The 26,748-nt window shown below is 40.2% G+C and overlaps 2 protein-coding genes across 9 annotated transcripts in view; both read left to right on the top strand.

Moving 5' to 3' along the window:
* DMXL1 (Dmx like 1) overlaps positions 1–7,437 on the top strand; it is a gene marked incomplete at its 3' end in the record, with an annotated part of 85,734 nt that extends 78,297 nt beyond the window's left edge. For 4 of the 5 annotated variants that reach the window (XM_080370937.1, XM_080370939.1, XM_080370938.1 and 1 more), the window contains 3 exons: positions 287–339; positions 3,172–3,389; positions 3,752–7,437. In XM_080370937.1, coding sequence (XP_080227063.1) covers positions 287–339; positions 3,172–3,389; positions 3,752–3,976 — 496 coding nt within the window. The remainder of the gene's footprint in view (positions 1–286; positions 340–3,171; positions 3,390–3,751) is intronic. The other variant, XM_080370942.1, reaches the window with a different exon arrangement.
* A 913-nt stretch (positions 7,438–8,350) lies between these two features.
* TNFAIP8 (TNF alpha induced protein 8) overlaps positions 8,351–26,748 on the top strand; it is a 66,387-nt gene continuing 47,989 nt past the window's right edge. For 2 of the 4 annotated variants that reach the window (XM_080370931.1, XM_080370927.1), the window contains exons 1-2: positions 8,351–8,482; positions 9,032–9,256. In XM_080370931.1, coding sequence (XP_080227057.1) covers position 9,256 — 1 coding nt within the window. In that variant the 5' untranslated portion in view covers positions 8,351–8,482; positions 9,032–9,255. The remainder of the gene's footprint in view (positions 8,483–9,031; positions 9,257–26,748) is intronic. The other 2 variants (XM_080370929.1, XM_080370925.1) reach the window with 2 other exon arrangements.

The following is a 26,748-nucleotide window of genomic DNA, read 5'->3' as shown; positions in this document are numbered from 1 at the left end:
AATAGTAAGAATTGCTAACATTCAGATGTATTCAGCTACAAAAGACTGTAATCTCAATATGAATCTTTATGAGAATAACCAGTAGTAGAATGATTGTCCAGAGGTCATGTTCTTGCAGTATATGTATAACTGTGAAAGTAATTTGTCTGCTCAAAAGTAATTATTGAAAGTGTTTAGAAGTCCTTTTATGCCTGAAACAATCTTTCTAAGGTTAAGATGACTTTTCAAGTGTTCAAAATACTGTAGAACAGTTGTTCCTGAATTAAAACATTTTTTTTTCCTACAGAAATATTTGTCTTTGGGATACTTTGGTTTCGCCTACAAATAGCTTGGTGCATGGTAAGTAAAAGACAACCAACAAAATAGTTGATCACATAAAAAAATTTATGTGTATGTCTCTGTTTTTCTGTGGAAGTTATTGTGGGAAGTAATTTTCATATTGGAAGTAAAGTACCTTTCACTGTCCTGTATGAGTGCATTAGCAGAAATATAAAAAAAGATTCTTGAGAAATTATTTGCTGCTATATATATGAAAGGCTGGTTTCGTGGACATGAGCACCTTGCTTTTCATAGCTTGTATCTTTACACCACAAGTGCAACCCTTGACAGCCAGACAACTGTAATTTCTGTTCTTTCTTAAAAGACTTTGAGCAACTCCCACTTGTAGTAGTGTTGTGTTAACCCTGGCTGGACATCAGGTGCCCACCAAAGCTGCTCTATCACTTCCCTCAGCTGGATAGAGGAGAGAAAATATAATAAAAGGCTCGTGGGTCAAGGTAAAGACAGGAGGATCACACAGCAGCTACCATCACAGGCAAAACAGATTCGACTTAGGGAAATTAATTTATTACTATTCAAATCAGAGTAGGATAGTGAGAACTTAAAAACAAAACTTAGAAACACCTTCGCCCCACCCCTCTGTTCTTCCTGGACCCAACTTCACTCCTGGTTTCTCTGCCTCCTCCCCCAAAGCTGCACAGGGGTGTGGGTAATGGGGGGTTACAGCCAGTTCACCACATGTTGTGTCTGCTGCTCCTTCCTCCTCACACTTTTCCCCTGCTTCAGTGTGGGGTTCCTTCCGTGGGAGACAGTCCTCCATGAACTTCTTCAGTGTGAGTCCTTCTCATAGGCTGCAGTCCACGAACTGGTCCAGCACGGGTCCATTCCACGGGGTGCAGTCCTTCAGGAACAGACTGCTCCAGCATAGGTCCCCTGCAGGTCCACAAGTCCTGCCAGCAAACTGCTCCAGCGCAGGCTTCCCATGGGTCACACCCTCCCTCAGGCATCCACCTGCTCCAGTGTGAGGTCCTCCACATGCTGCAGGTGGATATCTGCCTCACTATGGACTTACATGGGCTGCAGAGGAACAGCCTGCCTCACCATGGGCCTTCACCATGGGCTGGGGAGCGAGAATCTCTGCTCTGGTGCCCAGAGCACCTCCTGCCCCTCCTTCTGCATTGGCCTGGTGGTCTGCAGGGCTGTTGCTCTCAGATGTTCTCACTGTTCTCGTCCACTGCAATTTGTGTGGTGCAGGGCTTTTTTTCCTCCTCTTAAATGTTATCACAGAGGTGCTACCACTGTCACTGATGGGCTCAGCCTTGGCCAGCAGTGGGTCCATCTTGGAGCCGGCTGGCGTTGGCTCTGTCAGACACAGGGGAAGCTTCCAGCAGCTTCTCACAGGAGCCACCTCTGTAGCCCCCCTGCTACCAAAACCTTGCCATGTAAACCCAGTACAGGTGACTAGCATATTGAGAAGACAATAGCTGTAACACTGTCAAAACTGCACTTCTCAGCACACTTAAGAGATACATACTTGCAGGATATGCATCCACACCCTTGAACTCAAGGTTCCTATGGCTGTCTCCTCATAAATCAGAGGCGCCCCACTCCGAATTTGATCAATTACATGTTAGACCAAATAATGATACTGTGAAGATAGCATAGGGCACTTGCAGGTACATTATCTGTTTGGCGAATATGAGAGGACATGTTGTTTATGAACTGCTAAGTACTTCATTGTCTCTGTGGAAATCCTGACCTTGGAGACTCCATGATTATGAAGTGGTTCTCTGAAGATATGTATATGAATAAAAACTAAATTTTGTAGAAAATATTAATTTTTTGTTAATGTATTGAATAACAGATACACAAATTAAGATCTCATAATTATATAGTAATTTCCAGAGTTTAACCAAAAGATGAACTTAACTGCTGCTATATTCGTAAAGTGGTGCATTTTTTGCTTTCAAAGATTGTCCAGGTCTGTGGCACTTTATGTATTATGCTAAATACTGTGGAATGATTTAAGTGCTTTCTCTGTGTGTGTGTGCATGTATGGATTTTGACATACAGTATTACAAAAATACTTTAGAAGAATTATTCCCATAAATACGCTTTTTGAGATGTAATCAATATTTAGTGGGGTTCCATTAACTTTGTTACTAATGTTTTGTTGCAGTGGAAGAGAAATACAGTCTGAAATACAGAGTTGGGCTCAGAGAGAGTTGTGAAGTCCTTGTAATTGAAGTATGGTGAATGCTTAAGTTTATGTGCGAGATGTGTGAAATTTCTCAATGTAAATTTAGAAAACCCTTTGAACTGCGAGGACAATGTACTACGTGCCACCTGTTAGGATTCATAGTGTCTAGTCTCAGACATACTGAGCTTTGTCCTGGTAATGTTAATCTTCCTTCACTTCCTTCACTCATTTGAAGGAGTAGACATACACAAAAAAATGTGAAAAGCAGCAAATTAAAACAACCAGTGGAAACTTAGAGGTTATTTGGGCAAGTGATTTAGGAGGACATTTCTTCTGGCAAACATATGCCTTAAGGTAACAAGCATTAGAGAGTTTGAAAAGAATCTGTTTCTGGTCAAGGCTTAATAGTTTGTGATTACACAGGAACAGAAAAGAAGGATATAATTTTCTTTTCATACAGACTGTAATTGCTTAATATCAGAATACTGCCACTACAGAATGTCTGATGTGAACCTGGGCTTGCATATATATGGTACTGCAATAGACTGGTTGTGGTCACTTGGATTACAGCATCAAAGCCACTGTTGCTACTGTCTTGAACCATTAGAGGCTGACAGTAAATTAAAGTTAGTACTGTGAAATTGGTGTTAGTACTGTGTGTCTTATTTAAATTGCTTTGCTTTGGCTTTCAGCTTTTATCTGTCATGATAGTGGAGCAACTGTGCTTGCATATGCTCCAAAACATCAGCTGTTAATATCTGGAGGCAGAAAAGGCTTTACATGTATAATTGATCTTCGCCAAAAACAGCAGCAACAGTTACTCCAGAGTCATGATTCTCCAGTCAAAGCAATTGCTGTTGATCCTACAGAAGAGTATTTTGTCACAGGATCTGCTGAAGGCAACATAAAGGTATTAATGAGGGGGAGGGAGCAGAGATGAAGATGGTGATGATGTGTAAATTCAAAAAGAATCTTGCATAGGAATCAGATGTGTCCTATATTCCATATTTGTTCTTAGCGCTGACTTTCACATTTACTAATCTAATTATGAAATGTTAGTCTTACCTTAGTCTCTGTATATATTCCTTTATTATAGAAAATTAATTATATAACTGTGCCATTACAGATTGCTACATATCTTTTGTTTTACAGTTAGTGTCAGAAAAATGAATGCAAAATGTAGGCCAACTTCTCCATGAGTTATTACTGGTGAGTTTTAAGATCATGGTAATTACCCTTACAAGAGATTGATGGTTTTGATGCTTTTTCCAGGTGTGGAGTCTGTCTACATTTAATCTTCTTCACACATTCATCAATGAGCATGCTCGACAGTCTCTCTTCAGAAACATTGGGACAGGAGTTATGCAAATTGAGACAGGACCAGCAAATCACATATTTTCCTGTGGTGCTGATGGAACAGTGAAGATGAGAATCTTGCCTGATAGATTCAGCCCTTTAAATGATGTGTTAAAAAACGATGTGAAATTTATGATCTAAGATGTTTCTCAGAACAGTGTATAACATTCCCATTCTGCCAGCTCTGAAAATATTTTTTTCTTGAACTAGCCAACAAAGCAGATAGATACACAATGATAGCTTGTGCCACAAAGATGCTTTCCACCCTCCCCCGCCTCTATGTACTACTACCTGGAGCTTTTAGTCCCTGATGCACTGATGCCTTAAAGATTAACAAGGTCCTTCAGATTTTGATCATTGCCTAAAATAAAAGCTATATATGACTCTGAATTACATAGTTAAAATATTACTAAGATGTTGCTGAAGTGGTTTACCCTTCCTTTTGAAGTTGTTACACTCCCACCTGGAGTGTACCATCTGGGCATGGCCTCTGCCTATATTCAACACCTGGCCACCTTCTAAAAGCAGGGCTGCCCAGATGGAAACCATAGATAATGTTAGGCTTTCACTGTGGCAATCATAACTGTCTCTCTTCTCAACTTAAGTCAGTTGACAATAAAAATGTATACCTAATGTATAAAGAATAGAATAAATTGTGTAGAAGAGAAACAAAGCCTGTATGAGTAGATAATTCTGGCCATGCAAGCATTCATGTAACGAGCCACTGTCTGTCTCCATTCCTGGAATCCAGGCTGTTTACCTCTCTAACTTGCCTGATCTCCTTCCTCTGATCTAGGGTATAAGAAACTGAAGTATGTTCTGTCATTTGTCTTTTATTCTGTAGCTTGAACCACTGCCATCAGGATGGCAGGCTTACCTTTTGAAAAGAAATATATTTTTAACCCTGAACACTCCCTTTACAAAAATATGTAAATACTAATGGATATCTTCCTAGTAAGATAGTCAAGATTGTGTGAAGCTTTAGTCTTGATCAAAAAGATAGAGGAAGATACTGTTTTAGGATATGGCACTAGAATTTCTTCAAAGACTATTTATTTACCTGTCTGTAGAGGAAAAAAAACAAAACCCCACCTAATTTATTTGTACGTTTTTTCCAGTAAGACTTTTATTTAGCCCAAAGACACTCAGCTCATTTTTAGCACTTATGTTCTTGTTTTTCTGCTTTTCCTACTTTAAAAAAGGAAAAAGGAAAAATGTTCAACAGCAAAGTACTTTCATATTGAGTCTGTGTACTGTATGTTTACATCTGGTGTAAAATGAAAGAAAAAAATTTTGAAAAGGATAGATGGATTTTTTTTTTGCCAAAATAATAATTACGTAACTTAAATGTTTGACCAAATTATTAATGCACAAAGCCTTGACATTATTTTTTTTTAGTCTGCTAAAAACTGGTCCTGTATTTTGGTTTACTTACTTGAGAGCTTGACAGAGATTTAATTTGTAAATTAGATGTGAGGTTGAATTACTTGAATGCCAGTAGTGTACTTTTTGCTAAAAAATATTTTGTGAAATATAGCACCATGATATTAACTGTAAAATAAACTTGTCAAATTAGGAACTATGGGGATAAATAAAGCATAGCAGAAATGAAGGGCTTGCAAAATGAACTTTGTAACATTCTCAGGATGCCTTTATCTTAAGAATATAAAATTGTTTAAAAAGATTTTATAAAATGTATTAAGGTCATTTTAAATGTATGTTTTGCAAGTTGCAGTGCGAACACTATGAAGGTTTTCGTGCACATAACCTGAACTTACAATTTGTGCAATAAAAAGAATGTGAATATTTTGCCATGAAGAAACATGTGACAGCATTTCAAACTGGTACAGCTGTTCAGTGATTCAATTTTAATTTCTTCCACAACACTTAGTTGAAATCAAAATTGATATCAAAACAGTTTAAGTACAGTGATGGACCAGAAAAGTGACTGACTAAAAGTGACACCACCTTACAAAACACACTTGCTCGATGCGTATGTTATATCTGTTCAGTGGCTGAGTTTCTGATGTTCCTTATTCTTTTGAAAGAAGGAAAATGATCAAATTGACAGTAGCACACTCCTTGAGAATCAACTAAAACCCTGACTTTCTAGCTGCTTATATACACGCATTAGTTTTATGTACCAACTGAACTAACAGTTACATTCAGAAAAGGAAAATGTGCAAAAGTCATGGCAATGTTATATAATGATGTCCTTGATGTTTTGTCCTTAAATATTTATCTCTCATTAGCTTTAATATTTCAAGCTCAGTTTATTGTACTGGCAATCACAACTGTGAACTCAGCAGATTTTGTATGTAATTTGCCAAGACATACAATGTTGTCTTTTTTCAGAGTAGAGCTGCACTATGAATAATCCTGGCAAACTTAGCTTATACCAGAAAAGTACTGACTGTGAGCAGACATTTTCAATAATGTTTATAGTTACCATAAGCTACTCTCAAAACTAAATTATGTAAAATCACCATGTATTTGCCACACCTTCATAATCTTCCCAATAAATCCTGCAGAAACTCAACCTTCTAGAATTCCATGTTGCTGCTACTTCATTTGCAAATCAGTTGTTTGCTTCTATAATACTGTTTGTTGATGTTTAACAATTATTGTAAGTCAAATTATTGGTAGTTTTCTTGTGATGATGGAATCAAAATACATTAACTTTCTGTTGTATCTGAAACTTCTAAAGGGACACTCTCAACTTTGAAACTAGTCATTGGGAAAGAACTGAACTCAAAACTCTTCCAGCTGTTGCCCTTAACAACTACCACTGACTTTTGTCCTCCAGCAATTAATGCTTTCTCCCTGTTGCTACGCAAGTTACTCAAACAGAAGGGTAATAGTGGCTACCCAGGGTTCTGTGCTTGAAGCAGCCATGTGCACAAATTGAACTTAAAATTTGCATTTACCAGTGCTTAACCAACAATAATTTCATGTCCAGGCGAAATAGCTTGTAGTTGATAATGTCCCTTTTAAATACCACAGACGAGCAGTTGTGACTTGTGTTTGTCTATGCAGCAATACATAATGCAATCAGAGTGTGTCATTCTTGTGTTGCTAATTGATTCAGTTACCTGGAACTGATAGGCAATCCAAGTTCTTTACTATTACTTTAGTAACTTGTGAGAGTTAAGACTCTGGCCATCTGGGTACTTAAACTGGCTTGTTGTGTGACTTTTACCAGAAAATTCTCAGCTGACAGCTGATGTTGCAGGATGTTTATGGAGAAAGATGGAGAGTGAACTAGATGCAGGTTTTGTACCATGCTGCTGTGGCACAAGGTGAGCTTGTGAGTGTCCTACTGCATTTTAGGAACCTTGCTACCAGTTACAGCAAATGAACTGTTGAGCTATCCTACTTAGGTACCCACTCCCTTCCTCTTAAGAGCACCCAGTGTTAGGTTAGTTGCAATAGGTATGAAAAAGCAACAGTGATTAAAAGGAAATAAGCTTGGAGATGGTATATTCATCAAGGTGATTTTTTGAAATGTTTATTTTTACTAAAAATAGCAAAACCACCTCTAATGGCAGGTTCAGCACACTGATCAAACTTCTTTCTATAAAATAAAGATACTGATTTACCAAGCTTCTTGGTGTTTCTTATTCCTGCCCATTTCTAGCTCTAAAATCTGGATGGTTTTGATCTTTCTCCTTTCATGTCTTACACCCCTCAGTCGTGTCCGTCCCCCCCCTCCCCCCCTTCCTTCTTCATGCCTTCATTTTTCCTTGTATTAGCTTTCCAGTGGGGGGTGGGGGGTGTTTTTTGTCTGAGGGGTTCTGGGTGGGGTTGAGGTTTGTTTGTTTTGCCTGCTCCCCCCAGTGCAGAATATCAGTTGTAATCAGTTCCAAGTCATTTCCCAGTGGGATGGAGCTGATGGTGCTTAGTCATTTTCTTCCACAACTAACTTTTTTAACCCCTTTTCTGTTTCATGTAAATTTGAAAGCCTGTGAAGATCTTAGGGAGCTTCACCTCCCTACTTTTCTCACCTCTAGAAGAGAGATGAAGATGAGTGCCCAAACTTTAGTCGTACAGGAGGCAGCTTCGCTGCTGCCAGAATTAAAAATAGCTCAGCGTGCAGCTCAGTAGAACGAAAGAACGGGTTGGTTTGGGGATTGTCCTTGCAATGTTTGTAGCTCCTTCTTGGGCAGCAAGGCAAGAAGCAAAGAAAACTACCCCAGAGCCAGGCACTGGGACGGTGCAGCCCTTCGCAGGCGTGTGTACCCCCCCGAAGCTTTCCCCGGCCTGTGCCCTGCAGCAGGGCAGCCTCGCTGCGCCGCATGCCCGCCGCGACGGGCCGCTCGCCCAGGTGCGGGGCGGCGGCAGTTCGAGTGGGGCTGAGGGCCGGGGGGCTGCCCGGCCTTCCCGAGCCCGCCGCGGGGGGCTGCCCGGCCTATCGCCGGCCCGCCGCAGGGGGCTGCCCGGCCTTCCCCCGCCGCGGGGCTGGCGGCGGCGCCGGGCCGCGGAGGGCAGAGCCGCCCCTGTCCCGCCCGCCAAGGCCGCGCCCCGCCCCGCGGCGCGGGGAGCCGGGGTTGCCTCTGCCGCGCCCGCACCGCCCCGGCAGTGCCGCTCCCGCCGCCGCCGCCGCCAGCCCTGAGGAGGCGCCGCCGTCCCCGTCCCGTGCGCACACAAGTAAGTGCCCGCGCTCCGCGCCGCGGGGTCCCGCTCCCGCCGCACCGGGCGGGCCCTGCCCCTGCGCGCCGCCGGCGGGAGCGGGGGCGGGAGCGGGCAGCAGCCTTGCCCGCGGGAAGGGCGGGCCCGCGCCCGGCAGGGCGGGTAAGGCCTGGTCGCCCGGCGGCGCCCTGGCATCCTCCCCGCTTAGGGGGCGGCCGCGGGGGTCCGGCTGCCCGGCGGCTGCAGGTGCCCCTGGGGGGCAGAGCTGGGCTCCCGGTGCCGCCCCGGAGTTACTTCAGCGAGGGGGGCGAGCTGGGGCGGCCGGGGCGGGACTCGGGCAGCTCCCGCGGGGCCGGGGCAGGGGCCGGTGGCTGCCGTTCTCCTGCCCCGGCGGCGGCCGGCGCCGCGGAGCCCCGGAGCCCCGGAACCGGCGCGGAGCAGCTCCCCGTGGGAGCGGCCCCGGCGCGCTCGGCATGGAGCGCCGCGCAGAGCTGCGCGCGGTGAGAGCGGTACGCGTGCCTCTGCTCGGAGAGACGCAGCGCCGGCCCCTGACGCCCGTCCCGGCAGCGGGGCAGCTTTCTCCTTTTTTCAGAAATACCCCTGCTTTCGCCCGGAGCGAGCCGTCGCCCCCGTCAGGGTGTGCTGGGGCACAGACGGAACAGATCTGCGGCTCTTGAGCAAAGGCGACAAGTGTGGTCACCCAGCCGTGCTCTGCGTGCTGCTGGTAAAAGGCAAACTTTCCTGAGATAACGCGAGGCTGCTTCTGAAAGACTACCAGCGAAAATTCTGCTAGTAAGATCAGTTTGTGTCTTATTTACATCTAATTAAATAAGAAGGATCATAGTTCGTTGATTTAGATTTAATTAGTTTTTTTTTCAAAAAAAAAAAAAAAAAAAAGACTTTTGCTTTTAGAAGACTGGTTGGTCAGACTTTACGTGCTGAAGGCCCATGTGTCTCTAGGGGTGCACGTTTGCCATCTTACTTTATCACACATATGGATTGGTAAAGCAAAGTGCAGTCCAAACGGTGTGTTGCTCTGCACGTGCCTTGTTTCAGTTACACTCCTTTGCAAATTATTTCCTGTAACCGACTAGCAAAACTACTCCTGTTACAAACTGCCCAGTCAAAACGGCTCCAAGCAGTGGTATGCACCAGGTGAGGAGCTGTTAGTTACACTCACTGGCTGGGTTGACTGCTGCCAGCTCTGCTTATCTTTTCTCAGCTCTAAATAAGAATTTGCTTTGAAAGCGTGGTGACAGCAGAGCCAAGCACTTGCAGCCTTTGGGGTAGCAGATGAGCCTTCCAGTTACCACAAACCACAGGTCTGGTCTGAACCTAATCACTTGTGGGCATCACTGTGAGATCCAGCGTTACCATTCTTTACTGGCAGACCCAAGGTGGGTACGGCAGGGGCAGCACAGGTCAGGCTGTGCCGTATCTATAAAGGAGTCCCTGATCTCCTGATCCTGCACATTGTTGCTGTTCTGTGGTAAGCACATTAGGTTAGACAGATGTTGTTTACAAACATAGGAAAATACATTGATGCTCTGTATTGTTTATAACGCTTCCGTTTAATGGCTTTCAGTGGGAATCTTAGTTTGTGGTAGCTTTTGATTATTATTTCTACCTCACAGTGATTAATGAGCATTTTGGTAAACTTTGTAGATCCTGGAAGTCTGAGCTTTTAAAACCTGAAATGAGGCTGAATGCCTTCCCTTCCTCATCATGCTACTTACATTGTTGATAGGCATGAATAGTGCAAAAATGTAAAGTCATGTGTTTGCAGGCCTCAGGGTTTTAAATAGTGACCTGAAGTTGCACCAGGGGATATTTACATTGGGTATTAGGAAAAAAAATCTTCACTGAAGGGGTTTGAGCACTGGAACAGGCTGCCCAGGCAAGCGGTAGAGTCACCACCCCTGGAGTTATTTAAAAGACATGTAAGCGTGGCACTTAAGGACATTGTAGTGGTGGGCTTGGAAGCGCTAGGTGAACGGTGGAACTCAGTGAACTTAAAGGTCTTCTCCAAATTAATCAAATAATGTACTGAAGGTTATATGAATGGGTACCTTTGCCTCATTTAAACAGTGATAATGAGGAGGGGAAAAAAAACCCAACCATCCTGTAGGGAATCAGCTCCTCAAGTATTAGGCTAAGAAGGTGTTTGGATGTTCCTCACTACTTCTTCCCAAAAGGCTTATTTTCTAAGAGGTGGGAATCATCTACTATCTCTCAAATAAACTGCATAAAAGTTTGCTGAGGCTATAAACAGGAACTGGTAGGGGATAAAAATCCAGAGTGAGACTTTTGCAGGGGAAGGCGGTCTGAGACCTTTACTTGGAAGACAAAATTTGTTGAACTCGGTACGTGCTTAGGAGCAGGAGGAAGTGACTAAGATGGTCTAGTGCATTTACATGCCTATTTTTATTTAACATGGAAGCAAATTTAATGTGGAATCTTATCAAAAGACAAGTTGTGGCACAAATCTTTGTAGGAGGATGGAACGCTGAGGCTTGCTGTAGACGTTACTTGCTGTTTGCCCTGACAACAGGAAGCTGCTCATTTCCGTTAAATAGTAACAAACCTAATCTAACTAAACTAGATTTCAGTGTACTTTGTGGCTTAATTGGCCTAGTTTGAGTTTTCTTTAAATACTTGCTACTAGGTAAATAATAATTGCTGCTTGAAATGGCTGAGGAAATTATCAAATGGTTGAGAAATCTTAACGTTGGTCAACTTATTTCAGTATGTGAAGTCCTCCAAGTGATGGACAGTAAAATGCCTAGTAATCTTTAAAGCATATAATGCATCCCTACAGATGTTTTTGTACAAATAAAAAAAATACTCAATAACAGAATATGGTATGTAAACATTAGCTGGTTCAAGAGAAGTTACATCTTTATGATGATTTTTCTTCCAGATAGCAGATGTTCACTCTTACGTTTACCTCTCAGTAGAGGTTTTGGCCTACAATTTCGCTTTAGTTGTTTTATTAGTTCTCATACATGAACAGTAAAAAGATAAAAAGGGAAAAAAGTTACCAAGTTATATTTATCAATATTTTAACATTGGATATATCTACTTGAATTGTCTGCCTAATCTAAATGGTTCATACTATGTTTTCCATAGTTTTTACTATATTGATTGCCTTCTAGTAGCTTTGACTACTCTCTGGGTAAATTGGGTTTATAGCTTCTTACCCCACTGAGATATAATACAAAGCATTTGGATTGTACTTTGCTTCATTTCTGTCTTCATCACCACCACCACCTTCTCCCAGCCTTTGTAGGTATTTCTTGCTATTTCTTGTATTTTCCCACCATTAGGCAAATTGTTCAAGTTACTTTCATCTTCCCCCACTGACAGATTTCTTATGCTTTAAGTTAGGTTTTGTGGATCTGATTTGTCTGATGAACAAAACTAAATTTAACTGAAAATGAAGTATATAGGAAGAATTTTCTCACAGGGGAAGTACAGTGTGTCTACAATGTATCCTGAACAGTGAAAAGACATATTCCAGTGATATGTATCTTGATTTAACAAATTCTAGTGCTTTTGTCTTTTGTATGAGGTATTGACACACAGAATGTGGTGCTACAAGAGTTGATGATTTAATGGGAAAGTAACTTAGGGACTTTTTAGAGTTGGGGGGGGGGGGGGGGGGCTTGTGTCTATATACTCACAGCCATGAGCAGCTGTGTTGTGTATCTGATCTGTAATAGAAATGTTTGCAGCATTTTTCAACTGTGATGTAACAGGAAATCCTCTTTATTTGAGACTGGTCTTATAATCAAAGAAAGTAAGTATGGCTTGAAATTAGTTATGGGTTATTTTTTTCCCATATGCCTCCAGCATCTCCAGATCATAAGACCCAGAATAAATGTTATTTGTGGTCAAGTAGAAGTTAAGATGGCATTTGATCAGTTAAGCAAGCGAGCAAGAAGTTTTACTTTGCATTTTTACACTCTCTTTCTCATGTAATGCTTTACTTAAACAAGAATTTCCCTTTTTAACTTGAAGATAGACTGACCTCACCCCCACTGAGAAGTGTGAACTCTGTGCCCTGAGACTGAGGTATGTAATTTGCAGACTAGTGGCACATGCCTGTTTCATTAGTGTCTCTAACAAGTCTCTAAGTAGGGGAATAGCACAGAATACATGATTTAAATTAGAAACTGATTATCCTGTGCTTCAGGTGCTGTTTTCTGAACCGGTCGTTGCTGCTGTCGCTTGCAGCCAAAACATCAATTCTTTCTTTTTCTTTTCTTTCACTGTGGTGCTTCCTGGGATCTCTGCAGCAGCCCTGAATATAGTAAAGCAGGTGTGTGAGTCTGAGTATCAATCAAAACACATACCCTTTAAACAATGCAAGTTAAAGGTAATCCTTAATTTCAATTCTGTTTTTATTTAGAAACCCAGATGCTGAAAAGTAAGTGTCTTAGGTCTTGAGAAAACTTTACAGGAATTTTGCATGCCTTTTAAATGACAGAACTGTTAGTTGTCATTGGTAAGTTAATAAGATCTATGTTGGAGGATTAAGTCCAGAAGATATCAGTACCAAAATCTGCATTTCTTTCAATGCTTCTCATTAACTAGAAGTGTATCTCCTAATAGGTGAGGTTTAGTATTAAATATGCCTGGCTTAATCCAAGGTCTCATTTTTCTCCAGAATTAGGGTTGGGTATTTTTAAATGTCTAGTTTTGAAGTTCAGTGTATGTTACAGGATCAACAGAACAAGACATGTTAAAACATGGCATTTTTTCCCAATTTATAGAATAATGCAGTAGTGTTATCCTGTGGAAGTCAGGCTAGATGCAGTCATTGGTGGTGGTAGTTTCTTGGATACATGTCTGACCATGAGTGATAGTTGTTAAATCATCTGCAGGTGTGCGTGAGCAGTGGGCTGGGCTCTCTGCATCCACAGCAGAGTACCTGGCCTGTTTCATGTCTGTGTCTGGAGGCCCCAGAATTCAGAATGAATTGGTGGAAATGATGTTTGCCTTATGAGTTTGATATTTATTACCTGGGTCAATAGCAAGGTGTTTATTGTGTGGTGTGCTTAAGCCTTCCTCAACTAATGGCTTATTTTTTGCTTTAGTGTAGCAGCTTTATGGGAGCATGTCTGAATACTGTGCCTTTGCTAAGGAGCTGGTCTTCAGAGATATTCAGGAAATGTAAGAGCCCAGCAAACTGTTTTAAACAAAAGTGGCTGGTGTTCAATAGTTGAAGACTTCACATGCTTACTTTCTTTTAGTGTCTTCATCTGATATTTATAAACTAACTTTCTGCTAATCAAATATTTCTATAAAGGCAATATAATTTTTCCTGTTTGGTGTTTTGTTAGCAAAAGTTACTGTGGCTTACATATAAATATATTCAGGATTGGTTGTCCTAAATAGCTAAACTGATGAAAACCCCATAACTCTAGTCGATGTTCCTCCACTGGGTAGCAAATATGTGTATAATGGTTGAATATATTAAACTGTAAGGTACTGACAATAGGGAAAATAAGGTCTAAACTGAGAAAGCATACCTGCATGTGGTTATCTTCAAACACGTTTGTCTCTTGAGCTTTGAAGTTAAATACCTAATTTGTGAAGGAAGTAAAAACCCTCTAGTTACCAGTAACTGATTTTCGAGCCCTTTATCTTCTCCAGCATACATACTACACACAGATAACATAATAAAATAGGCTGTCTTGAAAGGCATTTTAAGTAATAAGTGGTCCAGGAAGGCAAAGAAAATCTTTCATCTGATATGGAAAATAAATGTTCAATAAAAGGAAATAATAATTTTGTTCAAAGACATTCCAAAGTGCAGTTTATTAAAAAAAAATATGCTACCACATTTCAGTGATGGATTAGGAAATATGATTTCTGTAACCATTCTTGATTCTCCATGAAGATTAATTTCTCTTTAGTTTCTAGCTGAAGTAAGTTGTTTTGGACCCAGTTCCCATACAGCAGTGCTGGCCGCTTCCGACTTGATGGGGTCATACTGAGCTATCAGAAGTATGTTGGCATTACTGCAGAATATTATACTTGCTTGAAGAACTTCTTACCTACAAGTACAGCAGAAGTTCTGGAAGTTAATGTGGAAATCCTGAAAGGAAAAATATGAAAATGTAGATTTCAGGTGATGAGGAACGTTCTCTGTTAGAAGTCTGTTGGGTGGGTGTGATAGCTAGCACTCCGGGCATAAATATATTGTTTCTGTCACTCAGTCCTAAAAGAAACAAAACCTTAATTTCTGTCTTTCACCAGTTCTGTGGGAATCTCAAGAATCTCAGGTCACTGGTGTCACTAATATTGGGGTGGTGGTGTGTGTTTATAAAATAATCTGTACTGTTTTCTTATGGACATGTACATAGAAAATACCGATCTTTATATTGGAAGTTGGCCACTAAAAGAGAAAAGATTTGTCTGGGCTCATGGAACTGCTGTGCAGTTCTGATTTCAAAACATGTGTTACACAGCAGATCCTTTTTATCCATAAATGGTCCACTGTGTAGCAGAAGGCCTTATCCCCGCCGGACATAAATAGTGAAATGCTCCTAACGTATGATTCAACTTTTTTGCTACAATGTCCGAAGTAAATAACTGTGTCTCGACTTACTGAAAGTATTCTAGTGTTACTGTTATACAAATAGTTACGAAAGGGGTTTTCGTGCTGCTTTGCTCTGAGGAATGAAGAGGAAGTTGCTGCTCTATTAATTACTATTAATAAAGCATCACAGTTCTATATGAAGCAGTCAGGTTTTAGAGCTTTCTTGGTATATTATGGTTAACTAATATGAAATAAGCTGCAAAACATGTTGTAGATTTTTTGGATTATTTAGATACTGTGGTTTCAAAATGTAGAGAAATACTAGTTGGTACTGGAAGGTACCTGTGACTTTCTGACTCATCTGCTGCAGGAGGTACTCCAAGTGGTGAGTATGTATAGGCATAAAAAACATAGGCAAAGTAAGTCTAATTATACAGCCAGTAATTAAGCCCCAACTATTGAGCCAATTTTGAGTATTCACCATTAGGTATGTGGGGTTTTATGCTATCCTGCTACCTTCTGGTAGAAGAGTATTTGTTTTGTCTGTTTGCTTAGCCTATTTTCTTTTGTGTTTTAAAGTAATTTTCAAGTACAGCGGAGGAAGCTTTGCCCACCTTCAGCTCATCCCACATCCTTCTTCCTCAATTTGGAATACAAACTCTGCCTTTTATCAGCTGCTTTTCAGCTGAATTTTGTATTTCGTGTTTCTTTACAAAGTGAAACAAAAATCATCAAAAATTGTTCAGCAAATACATTTTAAAAAATTTCCAGCTCATCTTGATGTATTATAGTTAATAAATGTTGATACTAAGATTTCATCTAATCCTGCTGTGTATAGTACTGTCTTTTATGACTACTAACAGCAGAATTGTTTGGGGGTTTTGGGGTTTGTTTTTTGGTTGGGTTTTTTGTGTTTTTTTTGTTTTGTTTTGTTTTTTAATTTTGCTTCTGAGGATACTTTACCAACCTACTTAGAGCTTTATGTCCTTGATATATTTTAGTTATCAAGTTTATGTTGAGGAAAATAATTTGCTGCTGTTGGGCCTTCAACCTGTAGCGTTTGGGATTCCAGACATAAAACCTGTCCTTCAACTAGTGTAGACTTGGTCTTACTTACAGTATTGCTAGCACTTCTAGCTCTGTTATCTTTCTGGCATGATTGGAATGATGTTGTAAACACCTAGGGGGGTTTAGTGGCATGTGGAACTTCATTACGCTTTTTATGAAATAAAAAATTAGAAGCCTTGTGTGTAAGATACAGAGAAGAACAGAAGAATGTCAGTAGACGGTAGAGCAAGAGAGACAAAGCTGAGCTTATTTTAGGAGCCTTGAAGTTTGCTTAGCTGCCCAAAACTTTGCAAGTCAAGTTAGAAGAAAACAGATTAGAACCTGTATTTTTAGCTGTTTAATTATGGCTATTATTACAGTCAAATATGGAATAATACAGCTCAAGGACTTCTTATTGTGCTGTTCTTGAAATTTTTGTGTAACAAAAATCATCACAGCATTTTTGTGTAACAATCAGGAAGCTGTGTTGGTTTATTTTGTTACCCTTGTAATGCAAACTGACTCTCTTGCATTTGAGCTACAGGATAGATCTACATTGGTGGGATACTGGTTTAATACTTCTTATCCCCCCACCCAACTTCTAAGTTAATAAAATCAATTATATAAAATACATGAGGTTCATTTGTAGGGATATCTCCTGCTGAAGTCTCAAGTGGATTCAGAATGAGTGTAGCAAAGTTTTTCTGAACATCTATCTGTGCTTTCCAGTGGTTTCAGAATAACTTAAACACACTGAAGGGAAGCTAATTGGTTTTTCTCTGTTTGACTACAGTTTTCTTTTCTTGTAACACCCAGTAGTATTCAGTGTTAATAATAATGTGGATAAATGGCAGAATGATTTAGCTTCCTGTCTGATGAAATAATGAAATAAGATAATACAGATCTGTTACTATAACCTGTATAGTGGAAAACTTGATACTTTTTTTTTTTTTTAAGCTGCCAGCCCTTTTTTTTCCCAGGAGGTTGACAACATATTGATAGGTGGGAGTGTTTCTCATTTGAAGATGTCATTCTAGAAATGGTTTATACAATACTTCTGTATTTCCATGAATTTCCTATCAAGTTCTTATCTGCTACTCTGTGTGAATTCAATAGATTATTTCCAAGCACATCCACTTAATTTGTTATCCATTAAAATGTTTGTTCTAGTTTTTTGGTGTATTAGATTAGCCTTGTGTTGAAGAAAAAAAAATCTGCAAATCCATTTTTGCTTGGAGCTCTTGAAAACATTAAAAGTTACATGTAGCATTGAATAATAGCAGAAATGTGATTAACCACTGAATTGTAGAGAAATTTGTGTAATCTAAGCTACGAATTTGTGTTGTACTGGTCTGCAAAACACCACAATGTTCAATGATGCAGAAAGTACGCTGATTGCATCCAAATGCTTTTGTGCAGATTTTCTAGCAGTATTTGCTGTACAAGTGGTTTTGAATATGCAGGTGGATAGTTTAAAGTCACTTGAAAGGAGAACTTTGTTGTTAATACCAGAAAGATAATTGGGGAATAGATGAGGAGTACTGAATGTGAAGTCAGCAGTAGGCATTAAAAGACTGTGTACATTTTTATTCATTTATCCCTGTAAGGGATTCAAATGTAATCTCAGATGACTGACAGTTTATATATTTCTTCCACTTCAGATATTAGGCTGGATAGGAGAGAGTACTGGAAGTCTGGATTATTACAAAAAGATCCATCTGTTGAAAGCATGTTCTAGGTGACATACGAAGATGGAGGGCACAGGACGTGGCCCTTGCTATTAAGCACAGTTTAGACAATTCTGTCCATCTCATCTGGCACCACTAAACACTGTCTGTTTGCCTGTGTTTTCCAACAAGCTTTTTGTATGTTGGTTTTTGTTACCTGTAGCTTTTTAGAAGTTTCTTAGTATTTCAGCATACTCATTTTCTAATCACTTGCTTTAAAATCTAAGATTTTTTTAAAAAAATAAATCCCGTATTTGTGTAAATGTCCTACTTCACAAGAAGTACCCAGTCCTATGTATCAAGCCAGGTATTTAGTTTTTGTGATTACAGAACATGGTTTATTGAAAACATTTTTGGAGTGTTTGGGTCCAGCTGATGAATAGTCAGCATTTGAGATGGTAAAACCTGCAGGAGAGTAAAACCAGAGTATGTGCTGCTGCTACATACACAGGAAACTGTCACAAAACCAACCCTATTTTCTGCTCAAGCACAAGGGGTTATATGTAGGTTACTGAGTTTGGGGAAGGAGACTGTATCATTGCAGTGTACTTTGAAATTTATATTTAAAATGGCAGAAAACCAGACCTCTGTACTAGCCAAGCTTAAATGCAGCATGCACCATTTAACAATCAGTTTTGCAACTGTATATGAGAAAAGCATTGCAGGAGTCCATAGCTAAAAATGAAGTTATGACTGATTTCACCTTTATCTGCCTTACAACCATGTTTAAAAAGTGAATAGTTACAGCACAAATCTGAAAGTTGGTGTTCTGTATCTTGATGGCAATAAATACATTGATGGAGAAGAATGGCAATTAACAGATAGGCAAAGTAATAATAATTAAATGATTAGCTACGAGGAGTAAATTCAGATCTTAATCAAATAGTGGGATAGATGTAAGGAGAACTCTCAAGAAGTTCATTTAACCTCCTCGAGACCAAAACCAAAAGACTGGAAATAAAAACTTCATGTATGTTTGAGGTTTTTATTTTCTTAATTTTAAGAGCTGGATAATAGCATAATGAAGTAACCTAAAGCTAATCAAAAGCATTTGACAACAGTGCCAGGAAGAAAAGAGGTCTTTTTCAAAGCCTCTTTATACTACAGAAGAAATGGCTTAGATACCCAGTGTGACAGTCCAAAACCATCTGACAGTGCAGGTTTTTTCTGTGCTCAGTGAACCAAGGGCTTCCTATGAGAAAGTGGTAGAATTGGTGAACTAAAACTTTTCTAGATTTTATTTCTGTTTTGGGTGGGTATGAGCTGAAAATATTTCAGGGAATTTCACCACAGTAAGATTGCATTGAAGGCTCGGTGGCTGTAAAGCGCACGCTTGCATCAATAAAAGCTGGCAGACCCCATCTATACTGTTAATTGAAACTCACAGCTGGGGCTCGGCTCTTTGTACGTGTCAATAGCCGGCATGGTGCCTTGGACCACCAGGCCATGTGGAGCAGAAACACCTGATGGGCTGAGGCTGTGGTGCACAGCCCATGTCTTCTCGGGGTGGCCTGCAGGTGGGCGGCCACACCACATAATGTGCCTTGCAAAGCCCTCACAGGTATCACAAGACTCTGGTTATCTACCAAGAGTAAACGTCCCTCGGTAATGATCCATATTCAGAGAGGTATTTGTCTCCTGTATTCATTCGAGCAGGTGAGAAAGTACAAATCTTCTGAGGCTACATGGCACAATTGAGGGAAACATTTGTCAATTGATGCTATGCAAATGGCGTGAAGAGTGGTGACCATTGCTTAATTTCCTCTGCTCAGGTAAATTCAACTGAAGTTCCCTCAAGGGCAGTGCTACTGTGCCTGACTAATTTGGAGGCAATTTGTTCATGTGCTTAGTGAGCTGCAGTGTAACCCTGAAAACAGCATGCCTTAAGCTTGTTTATACCTTGAACAAGACTATATTGTAATTACGATTTTCAAGCTATGGAGCGAGTGCTGCTTGCTGAAAGCTATTCATCCTGCTAGCAGAAGCCCCTCAGATTCAGGGCTGAGAATCCCCATCCCACTCTCAACCCCTTTAATTGAAATAAAGTACAGTAAAACAGTAACTTTCTCCAAAATTAAACATACCAAGACCTGTTAGACCTTGCTAGAATTTTCAGTTAAAAAGCATGTTGTGACATTATCCACTCTGTGTGGCCACAGAGCATCTTTGACCACTTGTTCAAGTCACCAGTGCTGGTCACCTTAGTTTGGATTGTGGTCCTTTATGAACAGCTAAAGGCTGTATCACCTAAATGTATCTGCCTGAGGAAAAAATAGCTTGCAAAGGACAATTTGATGCTATGTCCTGACTGATACAGCCATTGCTATGTCTGTCCAAACAGCATGATGGTAGAGAACTAGCTCTCAGAACTTGCCGTACAGAAGTTGTATCCACATAGAGTTGATTTGAGAGCTGGAGCATTGATCTGTCTGATGATAGTTTTAGGAGATGTGCCACTGAACATAACCATGTGGGAGATGGTAGAGACACATGGTAGATGGTGAGAGGATGCTGGGGTATGTGAGCATGAGGGGCTCCTACAACTCCTGTTACTTCCAACTTAATGGGACTCTCAGCATGTGCCAAGCTGCAGTAGAGCACAATGCCAGGTAATTGTGTCCCAAAAGTTATGCTCCTGTATCTGAAAACTTCAGCTGAATACACTAAGGATTGAAATAGGAAATAGCTGTCTGTATGAGCGCGATTATTACGCAGCAGTTATTCTGTCATACTTAATGTGTGGCAGCTTATAGCTAAACAAACGCCTATTTTGGATCTGAATCTTGAAAGGAAACTTTCAATGCAAGATTGTTTCGAGGGAATAAAAGTTGGTCAAATGCTTCAAAAAAGTTACCCCCTTTTTTTTTTTCTCTCCTTTAAAATTATTTCAAGGTGTGGTATTGGTGTGTAATTTCATTTTTAGCTATCGATGGGCATTGATGGAGTAATTTGGATACTTAAAATGGGAACCCTGAGACTATTCATAAATCTGTGTAGTTTAGGGAAAAAGTTAGAGCAACGATATTTTGGCAGCCCAGCTTAGCAACTGAGAGAAAATGAGCAGATAATTTAATGAAGTTATTCTAACATAAATTAGTGAAATAGGAAGATGAAATTCAAAAACTGTGGAAGGACTTCAGGCAATAACTTGCCTGCTCCCTTAGTACCCTGTTTTTTTTCAGTGCTGAAAAGGAAGTAAACTAATTTTATACCCATCTATTCTTGTAGTGCCTCTGGCACTACACATGTGCATATGTACATCTAAAGGTTTACTCTGGCTAGCAAGTTTTGCAGTTCTTGTTTGTGTGATCCTTCCATACAGGATTTGTACTAAATTCTTCTTTCCCATGCTGCTCTTCTCCAGAAAACCCCTGGAGATATTTGAATAGTGTAAAATGAAAGCAGCCTGAGATGTTCCAGTAAGACATAATCATCACAGAAGGAAAATGGGTTCCTTTTTGAGTACAAAATCTTCTATTGACAGTAGAGGTGTGTAAGTGAATTATTGCTCGTGGCTATAGAGCTGGTTGTGTGATCCGGGGAAAATATGTTTACGGATGTTGAAGTGTTGTCTGTTTTGAGCAAATCTAAACTAAGCTGAAAAGAATCTGCTGGAGGAAAGCATTCTTAGAAATTTTAAGCTCCTTTTGCTCAACATAAGTTAGAAGAGATCAGACTTCTCTATTTGGATAAAACTTATTTCCACATTGCCCAATAGAAGTACTTGATTTTTATTGTGTTTTGCAATCATTTAGATTAGTTTTCAGTAACTGGTAATATTTGGTCATAAGTATAATTTGAGATAGTTTTCTTACATAACACACATCCATTTCTATACACAGTTTAAGAGGTGATTCATACAAAGCTAACCCTTGTTATACACAGAAACATTTCTCAGACACCTGGTTTTAATGCTTGTTTATTGAGTTGATTCATAAATGCAAGGTGTTTTAAAGTTGTCTTTCTCCCTATGATTTATATCTCTTCACTAAATTTCTCTGTAATGGCTGCATGTAGTTACATGTACATCAAGTAAGTGTACTGTGTCTGAACAGTGTTCTCCTCTGCATTTATAACATACAGAAATTACTGTGATTAAAGCTTCTGAGTGCTTGGGACCACAATTTAAATTGCTTCTCAAAACCTCATTTTTTTCCCCCTTGTTCTTTCAATGTATCAACATAAGACTGAAGAAAGTGGCTCAAGATATTCAGACGTGCATGTTCTTTCTTAACTCTTTAAATTCTTGTTTTAGCAAAACTTTAACCCTGAATTCTCTTGGGAAATGCCTAGTATAGAGATAATTGCAGCATCATATCATTCTGATTTTTTCCTTGACAGTGTGTTCCTATTTTTATCAGAATCATACAATATTTTGGATTGGAAGGGCCCTTCAAAAGACCATCTAGGTCCAACCCCCCTGCCATGGGCAGGGACAACTTTGACTAGGTCAGGTTGCTTTCAAAGCCCCATCCACCCTGAGCTTGAACACTTCCAGGGATGGGGCATTCACAGTTTCTCTGGGCAACCTGTCCCAGTGTTTCACCCTCACTGTAAAAATTTTCTTCTTTATGTCAAATATAGACCTAACCTCTCGGCTTAGTGCTGCTACCCCTTGTCCAGTCCCTACAGGCTCTGGTAAAAACTTTGTCCCCATCTTTCTTAGAAGGTCCCTTTAGGTATTGAGAGGCTGCCAAAAGTTCTCCCTGGAGCCTTCTCTTCTCCAGGCTGAACAACCCCAACTCTGTCAGCCGTTCTTCGTAGCAGAGGTGTTACAGCCCACTGAGTTTTCAGGGCACTCCTCTGGACCTCCTCTAACAGGTCCATGTCGTCCTGTGTTGCGGGCCCCAGGGATGGACACAGTATTCCTGTGGCATCTTAAGAGAGTGTAGTAGAGGGGGAGGTGATTCTCTAAAGGAATTTCCACCCTTAATCTTATTTAGTACTCTTAGGTTATTTACAACTCTTGTTATTTAGTATTTAGAAATCCAAATATCATTTTGGCATATTTCTAATACCTGTAAGTACAGAATATTACCTTTAAATCCTTTATTTTTGGTGACAGTATTAAGTGACACTTAGAGATGGTTTATTTATTCTGCAGTTGAAAATACAGCAGAACTGTCTGGTTGCTTAAGCTGTTTTCCTAGCTGCTTTATCATAATGAAGAAAGGACAAAAAAGCTTGCCTTTTGTAATTTTCCCTGTTTATCTTTTAGATTCCCTTGCACATGTGAGAACATATTTGTTGTTCCCATCACAGTTCTTAACTGTGTGGCTAAAATGTTACAGATAGGCAATAACTGGTTCCAAACAGAAAGAAAGACCTTGTAATTACAGTCACAAGTTATTCTGCTTTAAAACTTGCCAGTCTGTATTATTTTCAGTATACTTAATTTTACAAAAAACAGTGTATGGCCTTAATCCTCTAGGAAAGGCAAGTAAGGTGAGAAAAATGAAAGCAGTCATTTAACTGGCAGGTGACAGTCTCAATGGCTTTGACTACATCCCAGTGCTTAAGAATTTTCAAGGAAAATTTGATTGTAATTATGGTTTTCCCTGGTTTAGCATGACGTATGTGCATGTGGAATAGAGTCCCATGTCCAAAAAGAGATATTCTTAGCTAATGCAAAAGAAGATGGAGGTTCTATGAGGCTTAATTCATTTAACATTTAGCAGCGTTTAGCTATGAAGCTTCCAGATTGTTGTGACATCATGTAAGTATTTTAGAATATTCTATTTTTGTGAAAAAATTCAAATCTAGATTAAGATTTCTAGAAGTTTTAAATAGAAGGGTGTCATCTATTGAGATCATTTAGAAGAAAAACAGTTCAGTGCAGAGTACTACACCTTTGAAAGGCACTTTTTAAAATTTATATTCAGAAAACTTATTTTTGGTCCAGTTCTATGTATTTTTACAAGTATTACTTATTTTGGTGGGGTTTTTTTTCCCCTACAATTCCTGTTTCTGTGTAAAGTACAGCTTGACTGCAGAAACACAGGCAGCAACTCCTGAAGTACAACCTTCACAGGTTCCCCTTTATAGGAAGGTGCTACTTCAGAGAATGCACCTCTCCTGTCTTGGGATAACACCTTTTTTGTTTGTCAGCCATGGGAAATGAGTGCTTTCAGCCCTTTCAAGCTTGCTTGGGTAGCGTATGTAGATTGGGAACCTGTTTTTCAGAGGTAAAATTATGGAAATTTGTACCCCTGCTGAAGTTATTTGCATAGCCTAGAATGAAATTCTAACAATAGCTTAGAACAGCAATTAAAACACCTTCCTTGTGTTAACTACATCATCTTGCAAAAGATAGCTGTAAGGAAGCATACTTTGTCAATAGCCATATAATAAGGAAATCTTATAGTGTCCTTTGGCTAACGTCATCTTTTGTTTCAAATGCATAGAGCTTTGCTAATATTACCTGGCAGTAAAGATGACTAGTTACAGCACATTCCAGGAAGTGCAGCTGTTTGCCCTCTTGCAAAATAATGAATATATTTGTTGTAGCGACTGCGCAAGGAGATGAATCCCTTGGTGACAGATACTGCTTTCCTTACTGGAGAGCCGAAGCCAGGAATCTGAACAATTAAGAAACTGCTTCAGCTAATGCATGTTAAAACCAGCATAAACGTTTCCAGTCAGAGTCTGAAACCAACTCTCATGCAACATTCATCAGCCTTTTTCACTCAGATTCTTCTCTTCCATTGTTTTTCAAATAGGAACTATAAAAAATGTCATTCCTCAACCTTCTTTCCTGAAAGAAGAAACTAAACGTATAATATTTGAAGCCTGTTAAAATAATTTTTGACATGGCAGAAGTAGAAAAGTGTCTATGACTTTACTAAATGCTGATTTTTATTGTTTTAGGAACCTGTGTAGTTTTTATGTTAGGTCTCTGACATAAATTTCACTGCTGTTCTTCAAATAATATCGAATACTATCCACTTTGATTCATAGAAAATGTTTTCCAGTGTTTTATCACTAATCACATTGGGATGCATGCTGTTTGCTAATCTTTATGCTGTTAGCTTGAAAAAAGGTGACACTTGCCACAGTTTTTGCCTTTAATTAAGACATTCCCTAATTGTTTTTTGTAAGATCACATTTAGAAGAAAGTGGGTTTTTTGCTTTTGTCCTGGTCCTGTATACATTCATAACAATTTCATTAGATTGGTGGTGGCTGTGTTTTGGGAAGAGGTAACTGGAAGAGGCCTGCCTTCTGAATCACGGGCTCCAGGTCCCCCTGCAGCAGGCGCTGTCTCGCATGTTGCGGTCAAACCTCTTTTTTAATTCTGCACAGGTGCTTACACCCTCTAGAGAGGTAAGTGGAGGATTGCTCTAGTACTGGAGGCTCCCAAGGTTTAAAGTTTTACTTGTTTTGGGGGGCTGGTCTGTTCCTACTTGTTTTTGTTTCGGCCTGTGAGCTGAAATAATTCTTTCCCTTACCTGCTGTTCAGCCCCTGGATGTTTTTATAGACTAAGGTCTTCTGTAATGAACTTGATTGTTGAAGGAGTAAATATGTCAAACTCTTCTGTGACCTACTGCAGAATGGGCGCTCCCTCCCCTTGACTGCTATGCTTTTCTTTTGTATTTCCTCTGGTTTGAATTCTGCTCTCCTGAACCATGTAGGTACATACATACATTTGTTTATATACATACATATATGTCTGTCATAAATAGCATCTTTACATAAGAGTTATGTCTCTGCTGGAATTACTTCTCATGACTTTCCCCCCCCCCCCCCTTTTCTTACTGGACATAGACTGGTGGGCTCGTCTCTAAGGCTTTCATGGTGCCACAGGCATAGATACACCTTGGCATTAACTGTCATTGTATTGTGGCAGCATTTCTGGTACAGTTTGGAAGACTAATTGTCAACGTGTAGGCTCATCTGGCTGTGTTTCCCTTGGATTGTTATGCACATTATTAGCAAAACAGATGGCAAGACATGCTTTTTTTCTTCATCCTTAGCTGTGAAAGCTGCTCTGACCAGTGTGTGTGATGGTGTAGCAGATGCTTTGGGAGCTTAAGGGCATATGGGGCTGTGAGGTGCAGGGTGGATTCAGCCCTGGTGCATGCTCAAGGCTGTGAAGTTCTGACTGAAGCAAAGAGATGCAGAGTGTTTGACCTCTTCACTTTCTGCATGTGCAAAACCGTACAGACCGCTTCGCTAGCAAATGTTGGCAGGATTCATCCATTTAAGCTAATAGCTTAATTCACCTGTGGGCAGGTGAAGTTATCCTTGTTTCAAGTGAAGAAGGTTAAGCAGTATTTGTTTTGAGCGTGCACTGCCAGGGTAAGCTGCTCATCTAGAGTTGGCTGAGAGTGAAGGTGGCCCAGTTTAATAAGATAAATACAAGTCAGCAGGAGAGAAGCTCAGTGATGTTTATTTATATTGAAAAAATACATTTCAAGCATCAATAGGTGTCAGGATTGTGGGTATGTGAGCCTCAAAGGAAGCCTGTGGGGTGAACATTGCACTGGCATGATCCCAGGCTGTTGTGGGGAGTGGTTCTGGTGTCATCTTCCTGTCCACCTCCACCACGAGAATTAGGTGCTGTGCAATGAAAGAGGTGGTTGTTGAAATGAACAGGATCAGTCACTGACAAGGCAGGTATGATGCAATGATAGCCAAGCTAGGGATGTTGTCATGGCAGGCCTGAATTCGGGTCTTGAGATGGTCAAAATGCTGGCAGGCTGGGTGTAGGGTCAGTAGATAGAAAGAAATGTGGTGCACCTAGGAAAAGCTATTGAGGGCTGGTAATGTCTCTTACTTACCAAATATGCTTAATGCTTGAGTGAACGTAATGGAAATTTAGGCTGAGAAGTAGGCTATCCAAGAGCAGTATTTCTGTGAAAGTGTGGTGTGTGAGTGTTACTTAAATGCAGGTGTTGCTGTGTAATCAATCAGTGAAGGATTGAGCATGAGAGATACAGCTTGAGCACGGGGCTGGTAGCTGTG

The sequence above is a fragment of the Falco punctatus genome (assembly GCF_963210335.1).
Source record: "Falco punctatus genome assembly, chromosome: Z".
NCBI classification, from domain to species: Eukaryota; Metazoa; Chordata; class Aves; order Falconiformes; family Falconidae; genus Falco; species Falco punctatus.
Note: the sequence above shows the minus strand (reverse complement) of the source record. Positions and strands in the feature narration are given on the sequence as shown.